The sequence below is a fragment of the Fragaria vesca genome, linkage group LG7 (genome assembly GCF_000184155.1).
Source record: "Fragaria vesca subsp. vesca linkage group LG7, FraVesHawaii_1.0, whole genome shotgun sequence".
NCBI classification, from domain to species: Eukaryota; Viridiplantae; Streptophyta; class Magnoliopsida; order Rosales; family Rosaceae; genus Fragaria; species Fragaria vesca.
In genome coordinates this window covers 2509109-2520344 of record NC_020497.1, presented here as the reverse complement: position 1 = coordinate 2520344, position 11236 = coordinate 2509109, and the positions used below count along the sequence as shown (strand labels likewise).

The window sequence follows — 11236 nt, the reverse complement described above, 5'->3', positions numbered from 1 at the left end:
TTTTTTTGAATAAAACAAAGGTATCTTTATCTCAATTGGAGAGGCTATGAACCTAGATAAGATCAACTCAATATGCCTCCTTTCCATAACGTAAACGTAAAAACCAGAACGTTTCTAAAAAGAAAAAGAAAAAAAGTAAAACCAGAAACCTAAAACCAGGTAAAAGGTTGCCATTGTTTTGTACAAATCCACCTCTCTAGAAGCCTCCACTACTCCTATAAAAAAGACCTCAAGGGCGCTGCTCAACTCATCACTCCCTCACTCGATCCTCAGTAATATCTCAATTTCTTATGTAATTAGGGTTTAAGTTTTTGGATTTGATTCTTATGTAATTAGAGATTGGGTTTTGCCTTTCATTATAAATCATGATGAAGACGAATCTTGATGTATCCAATAGTCCAGATGAGGAAGAAGAAGAAGATGAGACAATAACCTGCTTCATAAGTCTATATCGAATTGACGATTTACCAAACAGAGGTATATATATGTAGCTAGCTATCAACTAATCTATTATCATCTTTGTTTAATTTCTGAACCTCTTATATACTTGCAGATACGACTTGATGTGGAGCTTCTTCAATGACCCGTGGAGTACATATTGAAAACGATGAACGACTTCTTGGGCTTGTTTGAGTTCCCAAAACTCAACCTCTCAGTTCAAGATAGGCAGCTGAGTAATTGAAAAATTGAAGGGATGGACAAGTTAAGGAGAATGCCTATGGGGAGCCTTGTCTCTATGCATTCAGTCTTGAGATATCTGTTGATGACAAGACTATGTAACGGTTTAAAATGAGTAAGGTTAAATTGAATTAGTGATTTACCAAGGAGTATGAAAGTATGTATGATCTAAACATTGAGTTAGGTTAAATTGGATTAGTGATTTACTAGGGAGTCTGCAATATGACAATTGATTGTAATAACAAGTTAATTAGCTACTGAGACTTTGAATTTAAGTTAAATTGGATTAGTGATTTACCAGGGAGTCTGCAATATTATGAGAATCGATTGTAATAACAAGTTACTTAGCCGCTGAAATGATAATCTTAAAACAAGGAAAATTCTACAATACTGGTGGGTTTGTCATACTGTGACTTCTATGAATATTTGTAACCGTTGAATCGTTAATATATCTTATGACTGTAAATATTCTGAATTGAATAATTGTTTACCCGGTCATTTTCAACCTAATAAATAAAAATAAAAAAAATAGGGTTCGCGAGTAAGAAGAAGAAGACGACTAAAGATACAGAGAAGCAGAGAACGGCATTCCAGTTTGCACGGAGAGACGAGAGAGAGAATCCATTTTGGTTATCAGGTTTCAATCGAACAGAGCATGTAAAACCCAATTCTTGATGTTACAGCGCGATCTTGTGTTTCTCATTGGTTTCGTTTGAATCAGGGGAATGGAAGTTGGGTTCGGTTTCGTTTGAGGATAACAAGAGCTAGGTTGATGCATGTTCATTTAATGGAGGATGAAGTCGTAGTTTAATTGTTCAATTGGAAGAATAGAGGTTGAATTGATCGCCATTTTGATTTCCTCTAACCCGCAAGATTCTCGAAACCAGGTTCGATTCTTTGATTGTTATTTTAATTATTTTGTAGTTTTTTGGTTTGAAATTTTTGGGGTAAAGTCGAGTGGATTGTGGTATTGATTTTGGGTGGTTGTGTTTTGGATTTTTTAGTTCACATAAAATTGTATTGAGAGATGCAATTGCTTCAATCTACCATTCTCACCGTTTCAAATTGATACGGGGCTTTTAGTATTCATTCTTGTTTTCTTGTTCTTGACTTTGAGGGTGAGAGTGTAATGGTCAGGATACCAATGCGTTGAGAAATTAAAAATCTTGTTCATGTTTTTTTTTTCCCGATGAGTTCTTGTTCATGATATTGGTAATGAGTTAATGTTAGTGTATTTGTGCAACTAGGTTCTTTTGTTATTCGATGTTGGAATGAACTATTAATAACTTTGTCAGATCATGAAATGTTTGTAATAAATATCCATATGTTGTAAAATAAAAATAACAATAATGCCACGTGTCATATTCTAAGTGGGTAACCTAATGACCAGTTCTTCAGGTTACCATCTTTTTAATTGTTAAATATTAAATAAAAAGAAAAAAAATGTATGAGGTATTGGTGGGTACCCTAGCTTGTTCACTATGGGATACTAGTCTTTCACCCGTGCTTAAGCACGGAGTTTCATCCCACCTTTCATGAGTAGTTATCTACCAAAAAATAGGATTATCTAATTTATCCCACTTTAAGTGGAGCAGTTCAAGTGAAACATCTTTCATTTTCACTAGACTGTACATAATATCTAATGGTGTTTTATGGTAAAGCCATATTAAATATTATTTTTAGTTTTTTAAGAAATTTCTACTACCTTGGTTTTTTGGGTAATTTAAAAAACGGCTTCATCAATGACACAAAGCCATGTTTGGCTTTCATTTTTAGCAATATAGCCATTTTGCAGTCAAATTTTAGCCAAAATAGCTAAAAAGTCATTTTGGCTAGCCACTTTATAAATACCTCTACACCAGTACTCTCTATTTCAACTAAAGTATTTCTGATCCCTCACTCAGAAATCAGTATCTCTGATCCCTCAAACCTATGTGAGTCATTTTGTTCTGTAGATAGCTAGGGATTAAGTTTTCGCTTCTTTTTTTTTTATAAATATCATGGTGAAGAACTCTGATATGCATCTCCTAGCCATGACAAAGAAGAAGATCATGATGAGACAACCCAGTTTCTAAACTTTTTTTTTATCGAATTGACGATTTACCAAAAGCAGGTACATATATATGTCGGGTTTGGTTCCTGGAATATTACATTTGACACTAATTTTGATACCGTTTCCTGGCCATTAAATTTTTAAAAAATCGATGGACCAAATCAATTGTAGATATGATGTCAACCTACAAAAATTGACGTGGCATTATTTATTTTATAACAAATCAAATCAAATTAAAATAAAAAAGAAAACAAAATCAAAACCTAAAATCTGAAATCTGAAAAAAAAATCGATCAGTGAAATAAAAAGAAGAAAAAAAAAGACGACAGAACATAGAAGACCCAGAAGAACACAGATCAAGAGAAAGAAGAGAAATACAGACGAGCAAATAACGAATTTGTATTGAGACGACATTGATGAAACTCCAGCAAGACATAGCCTGATATACAAGGGTGATTCCTTTAGGCGAAGACTTTGCTTTCGAGTTTCTCTTATACCAAGTTCAATATTTCTAGATTATTAGTATTCTTGAATTTTGTTGCAACAAACTAATGAAGTACCAAAATCTCGTTAATCCAAGCCATGGTTGACATGGTTAATTTGTCTGCTAGCTTCTCATGTTCCAATAGTATTGAGTTCATGAATCATGTGAATGATGCAATCGTTGACTCTCATGGTTCACTTAATTACCTTTAATCAGCTATGACAATTGAAGCACTACTTTTATAAAGGGATATTTACAAAGACAACATATTGGCAGCAAGTTGAATTTTATTATTGTACATTGTTGCAATGGTTTCAGTTTTTGCTTGTAAATTCATCCACTACAGAAACAAAGCAACGTCTGAAGTCATCAGTTTTTGATTTTTAGATTTTTAGGTTTTAGGTTTTGATTTTGTTTTCTTTTTTTATTTTAATTTGATTTGATTTATTATAAAATAAGTAATGCCACGTCAATTGCCACGTCAGTTTTTATAGGTTGACATCATATCTACAATTGATTTAGTCCATCGTTTTTTTTTTAAATCTAATGGTCAGGAAACGGTGTCAAAATTAGTGTCAAATGTAATGTCCCAAGAACCAGACCCATATACATCAATCAATTTACACCAAATTGTTTGATTTTTGAACCTCTTATTTACCATACTCTTGTTTGGACACATCTAGAAACATGTGTGATTAAGATCGAATTCACTGTGATCTGTTTGTAAGAAACATTGATTTTGTGTTGCACTTTTCATCAAGGATTTTCTTAATATTAATTAGAAACATTTATCTTATTTATATCAATTTTAGGATAGAGAAGCCAGTTGAAGCTAATCTGTCCTCAGAAGAGAGATAAGAGCTGTAGACGTCCGCATTGGAACTGCCACAAGTTCTATAAACCAGTTCTTCTACTGAGCAGGTTAAAGATGAAGAAAACACAGGCTAAATTGAGCCAGGTTAAATTGGATTAGTGTTTTACCAAGGAGTCTACTATATGAGATTTCATTGTACCAACAAGCTAGCTAGCTGTAAAAACGATGAATGATCTTAACAGATGTAAAACAGTTTGTAATTTCAATGATTTATTAGTGGATAGTGTACCATGACTTGTGCCGAATTTGTTTTTCCTATACATGCTGGTTTCAGACTGATCCCGGTCCTATTTCTGTACTGTACATAGTGCAATTGTTAAAACTTAAAACCAATGTTTATTCAAAAAGAATAATAAAACACCAAGGTAGCAACTGTTAAGCACAAACGTTTTGGTTTAGTAAACGTTTGGGAGGCTGAACCTAGACCTTGGATAAGATCAACTCAAAACCTAAAACCAGAAACCTAATTGAAACCAGATAGTGTTATTGCCATTGTTTTGTACAAATCCCCCTTTCTAGAATCCTCCGCTGCTCCTATAAAATGGAGCTCAAGGTCGCTCAAGTGTTCATCTCCTCACTTAGAATCAGTGTCTTCGATCCCCCAGATCTATCCCACCTCACATTTTCTTCTGTAATTGAAGACCAAGTTTTGGCTATCATGGTGAAGATGAGCCCTGACGCGTCTGATAGCCAGAACGAAGAAGAAGATGATGAGACACAACCCATTTGGCCACTTCATATATACACAGTTTATATCGAATTGACGATTTACCAAAGACATGTTCAAGGGGAGGTTTACCAACAGAAACAGGAAAACCAAATTCCCTGCCATGGAAAGGAAGAAGGTGACTGGAGCTGTTGTAAAAGAGTGGAAGTCCACCGTTGATGCTGTACTGCCAAGGAATAGGAAGAGCCTGATGAGAAAGCTGGTGAAAGCTGTTGACGAAGCTGGTACAGCTCTTGACCCAGATTAAAGGACGAAGAGAAGAAGCAGCAGCAACAAGAAGACTAAGCCAAACTACGAGCCAGGGTTATCGGATCAGTGATTTACCAGAAAAACTGCGATATATGATGAGAAATATGCAAATTGATTGTAATAACAAAGTAGCTATTGAAATGGTGATATTTACATATGTAATACAACTTGTCATTTGAATGATTCACTAGTGAAGATCTATGTTCAACTTGACTCTGTCATGCCTTGTACCAAGTTTGTTTTGCCTTTACATGTTGGTTTCAGATCAGTACGTGATTCACTATTTTTGCCCAGTTTTGATGGCTGCACATGTAGTACAATTGTTCAAATTGTGAAACCCTAAGTCTCGCATATATCACTAATTAAAAATCAACAAAATTTGTAGCAATCAAAGACCTTCACAATTTCAATCTAAATCCCTTGTGTCCGTTTTCATGTTTGTTTTACTTACGGAATCGGAAGATTTCAGTTTACAGCAGGTAAAGGGCGTTAGTCATTCAAACAAAAAATTTAATATCACTTATATATTTTTATTTTTCTTAATTACAATAATTTCTTTTTTTGTTTTAGTTTCTTAATTTTATCTTTTAAACCCAATATTTTTTTATCTTGTGATTTTGCAAACGTCTTCAAGTTTCTTATGTTCGCATATGCGAGATCTTCGATTGTAAAAAAAATTCTGCAACATCTTCTACTCTCTTCTGGCATACCTCACACTTCGTTTTCAATTGATCAACTCCTCTATTTGATTTTGGTTTCCTCACAAGCCTCCTCTTTGGTTATATAATATAATTAGTTTTTTCTTTTCTTTCTCATGTATGAAATACGAATAACATGTTTTGGAATTAGGGTTCATGGGATGTGGATTTAAATTTTGGTTTAGCATGGTTCTTGTGTTCTTCTTGGATCCTCAATTATCTCTAGAACTCTTGTTTCTAATATCTATATAGCTTGAACAAGAGCTGCACAAATGGAATGTGGATTTTATTTTATTTTTTGATTCGAGGAAGGTGGATCGGAGTTCATGGGTTGGTTTCTTACTAGAAGAAATCATTTTGATCACAAGATAAAAAAAAAAAATAGGGTTTAGAGGAAGAAGAGGGCCGGAGAGAAGTGTGAAATATGAGAATCTAGGTTTAGCTGGGTTTAGAGGAAGAAGGGGAAGGTTTTCCAGTGAGCAACAAATTTTACTCGAAACACAGTAATTAATCCTTTGACGTTTCTAATCCAAATGATCGAAGTTATTTTAACCAAAGTTGAAAACGTTTGCACTTTGCAGATCAGACCACAAGATAAAAAAAAAAAAATTGGGTTTAAAAAATAAAATTAGGAAACAAAAACAGAAAAGGAATTATCATGATTAAGAAAAATAAAAATATATAAGAATGAGAAATTAAGTTTTGATGATGTGGGTATGTCACATCAGCTGCTACGTAAGATGGGCTCTAGGTGATTCCTCATATAATGGTTCACTTAGCATTACTCCAAATAGAAATGTCTCCGGTAAATGTACTATGATTGTCAATGGACTTGCTCAAATAGTACATAGTTGAGATCCCTCCAGCCATATTTCAGACAAACCTTAGGAATTCACATACTTTTGAGCCATGAAAACGAACAGCGCGCCTCAAGTTTTCTATACATTCCTCCACAGCCAACATTTCCACCGAGTCACCGGAGCTCTGCCTTTGTTACTACCATCGTTTGTTACCACCTTCGCCTTCACGCCCAAGGCTGCTCTGTTGCTCGTGGTTAACACAAGTTATATGCAAGGAATAAAATATCCATAATATCTTCAATATTTCCTCAAAATTTCTGTTTTTTACAAGCATCGATATTTATTTTTATATCTTTCTGATATTTATTTAATCTATTTTTAGTCAAATATACAAATTTTATATAAATTTTAGTAAAATTTCCATCGATAATCGATATTTTCTCGATATATCAATCGAGATTTACCACCGATATTTCCGTGATTGTCGATATTTTACTCCTTGGTTATATGTGTAGCAATACACAATTTGTCACTATCCAAAAAGAAAACAGAAGGAAGTGGACAAGTTAAAATATATGTTTTGTGACTCCACTGCCTAATGTCAGATCTCACAGCCGATGAAAAGATGAGAGAGCCTGTGAAGCTGGGAAAATTTTAGTATGGCGGGTGCCACTGTGGAACATTAATTAACGAGGCAGTTTCTAACTAAAGAAAAAACTCATAAAAGAGCCTAAACATGCTTGACCCAAAAAAAAAAAAAAAAGAGCCTAAACATGCCAAATGGTGACCATATATGTATTAGTATACCAACTTCCAATATTAGGAAGGTTGTTCTACCACCACAAGAGACTGAACTACCATTGATGCATGTTTCAGCACACTTGAGACTTCAAAAAAACCTAATAATAGCTCAATGTTACCTGATAAGACCTGCTAGGGGGAATATCTGTGGCACCATACCAACATAATACAGCCACTACATGAACCTTTATTTGGATCACTACATGCCGTTGGCAAGGAAATGCAATAATGCAGCAGGAAACATCAAATATCAAGGGGTAATAGAAGTCTTAAGTGATAGAAATTTGATATGGAAATTTTATGAGCAACAAAGTATCAAATGCAACTCTATCGCCACACTTCTCCAGCTTTCTTAAAGATAACTTTGGCATTTGAAACTGGCTTTTCTTTTTTCAACTTGTGTACAACACTCAGCTGCTTAGATGGATAATATATGATCATGTACTTCAGAGCCGGAGCATTCCCAAGTATATACCTTGCTAAGTGCATTGCGTTTGAACCCTCACAAAGATCCATATGTACCTCCTGAAGTTTATGCACAAAAGCCAGGTCTTGCTTCTCCCAGTAGTCCAAATTAAACTTAGATGTTGCCTAGAAAATCAAAGGAAATTTCCAGATTAATGAGTAAGAAAAATAGAAAACAAACTTTAAAATGACAGCACGCACAGAGCTTTGTTATAAAATCCTCATGAATACACTCCTCAACATTATTGTGAGAGAGATTGAAGAGATAGAAATAGAAACCAACAAGAGCAAGTGAGCAACAGGGACTACTTACAACATGGTCACAGCGAACAGAAGAGTAGTTGATATTCATGAACACCATGTGTAAAGTGCACAAATTGGGCATTCCTTTAAAAAGAGAAACCATGGCCGGGATTAGATCATTAGTAAGCACATGCATGTCCATGCGCAACCACCAAATATTATGTAACTGAATTGGTCGGCATCCTTCCCAGAATAAAGCCTGCAATGTGATTGAACTTGTTTCTCAATTTATGTAAAGTGCAAAATCTTGCACAAAACTAAGTTCTTGTACACCCTTTAAAAGCATGTCATTATCATGTAATAACAACAAATCACTCAAGTTGGAAAAGCAAAAAAACTCACTGAATTAGAAAATAACTAAACTCGCTAACTGCCTTATGGGTTTTCAATCAAAAAAAAAAAAAAAAAAACTAAGCCTTATTACCTTTTTAAAGGAAAAAAAATTAAACTCTCGTTCCAAAAAAAAAGAAAAGAATTTTGGTCCCTCTGTTTTAGCTGATGTCAATTGGCCCCAGAGAACTGTTTGTTCCTCTTTTCAAACGGTTTCAACCTTGGTCACTGGTGGCAAAAACCATCAGATTTTCATTCAAATCGCACATGAACCACATGAACACAGGTTGACAAGTTGACAAAAATTGGCACCAGTTTCCACCATTGTAAACACTTGATGGCACATTGACTAAGAACCTAAACTGGTAACATATGGACAATACGGAAATTGACCATATGGAACATATGACACAGAACAAAATGGAATTCTATAATCAGTTAATCACCGTACCAAAAGAAAAATTCAAATAGTAAAATATCCATAAAAGAGATAATGCATCAGCACTAGAGCCATAGTTCTCATTACCTGAATGGTGAATAGATCAATAGTAAGAACTCGAACCCAGCATAAACTGCAAAGAAGCCCATATACATTTTTATAGTCTACTTCAGGCTCCAGTTGAAGTGTAACTTGTTCTAGACATTCTAATTTTCCCAGGTTCCGCTGATTCATCACATTACCGTACCACATCAACTTTTTAAGATTGGGAGCAAAAATATTTGACGATCTGTTACTAGGTTCATCAAATCTCCAGTCAATGACTATGTCTTCAAGTTTCTCACATGACAAGACGAGATGGCAGATATCAACTGGAAAATAAAAACCAAATATTTTCAAGGATGAGCTCTCAATGGTGACAGTGTTCATCCCACGAACTTCTTCCAGAATTAATTCTTCAATGAATCTACAACAACATGATATCCATTTGAAAAACCCCTCATCATTGATACGAACATTTTGCAACTTCAAGTAGTTGAGATTAGAAGAAACAGCAAAGGAGGGTGCTTCATGAATTGTACAATACATTTTCAGCAGTAGAGACCTCAAAGATTCACAGAGAAATATGAACGTCATAGACATTGTAGTGATCGTACTCACATCTTCTGGGGAAATGATCTTAACAAGAAGTTTTTCAACTTTACAACTTACTGCATTTTGGATCCACGTGAGTATCATTCGAAAAATCTCATCATCACAAAAGCATTGTAATGCTCGACCTTCATCTATAGAGTGACTACGCCAACTCACACGAAAGTATTGCAACTTATTACCCCCACGGTGAACCAAGAACCTATCCAAAGAATTTAACAGCCGTAGCCGCTTATTACATGTGGATGTATCCTGGTTATAAAATTTGATATCCAGTGAAGGAGTTGATATGTATAATTCTTTGCATCTATTGGAAACACAACCCACTCGAGCAAGGTCTTCTATAGTAAGCAAGGAGAGAATCTGATGAGAAACTTCATCTGGAAGATTACTAAATCTATCTATCATATTCTTGTTGTCGAAACATATTTCGTCACCTTCTACAGTTGCCATTATCTTTTGCTTCTCTCATGAAATTCTTGTCTATTACTTTTGTAAATGAATTTGATTTCAAATTTCTGCTACAAATTAAGACAAATTACAATTATAAAACATGAACTGTTGTGATTCAAGAGCTAATCCAAAATAAACACAATCTAAATAATAATGCATACCAATCATATATCAAGGAGAAGTCGATCTTATCCTTCTACCCAGCTAGTAGGAGAATTTGTGAGCCAATTGGATACCTTCACCTTCCTTCACTCTAGATCGGAAACTTAATTGCCTACCAAATCTCTCTCGGAGAAGATCAGAGAGAACCCCCAAGTGTTTGGTGAAGGTTAGAAGGGGTAGTAATAGATGGATTAGGGCAGCACATTTCTAGATATTCTCTCTCCTAACCTGGCATATTCCTACTGTTTATATCAGACTGCGGTTACAAAAAAATTTTTATCTATTTTTTATGGTGCTGAAAGTACAATGACAACGTTTAATGACTTGTTTTTGCTTTAACCATTTCTTGCGTGCTTGGTGCAGTACCAAGTCTTCTTTAACCTCTCTCTAAATTAGAGATTTCAACAAACGAAACGCTTCTTAATCCTAAACACAGTTCTTAGACAGCTCTATGACTGGCTACATTTGACTATTGTCGATACCTGAATCTAATAGAATTAATATTTTTTAATTACTCATGTTATATGGAAATGCTTTATTTTTATGAAGCACATCTAAAGATTTAATCAATGGTCCTTATTTGGCAAACTTTAAATTTGATTATAATTTTTTATACGTTGGAGTTTATATAATAACTATTTAATTCCTTTTCTATTTGGTAAGACAATTATTCCTGTAGATTCCAGCTTATGGGATTTTTTTTTTCGTTAAGTTTTTATTATTGCAGACCAGAACTAAACTATAAAATTTGATTTTATACCAGACAAAAAAACCTATGGCCGTATACATGGAATTTACCAATACCAGCTAATGCAAAAGAAAAAATATATATATTTATATATATGACTATCGTGTGTGTATACAGTTCTCAGACAACTCTATGACTGGCTACATGGAAATTAGTAATACCAGCTAATGCCTAAATAATGAGATCCTAAAGTTTCAAATAGGCATTTAAAATTTCAATTCCTCACCCAAGGTTTGACTTAGAAGTTTTCGCCCTTTGATGACATCATGCTTCAAGGACCTATCCCATATCACCACCATCCATCATGTGTGCCTAGTTCCA

At 34.5% G+C, this 11236-nt stretch overlaps 1 protein-coding gene across 1 annotated transcript; it reads right to left on the bottom strand.

The window, feature by feature from the left end:
• Positions 1-7651: 7651 nt before the first annotated feature.
• LOC101313921 (putative F-box/FBD/LRR-repeat protein At4g03220-like) lies at positions 7652-9972 on the bottom strand. Its single transcript, XM_004306547.1, has 3 exons — positions 8989-9972; positions 8143-8331; positions 7652-7955 (listed from the first exon to the last, which is right to left on the bottom strand). Exons 1-3 carry the CDS (start codon positions 9958-9960, stop codon positions 7692-7694), a joined length of 1425 nt encoding a protein of 474 aa, XP_004306595.1. The 5' UTR covers positions 9961-9972; the 3' UTR covers positions 7652-7691.
• Between the last annotated feature and the right edge of the window lie 1264 nt (positions 9973-11236).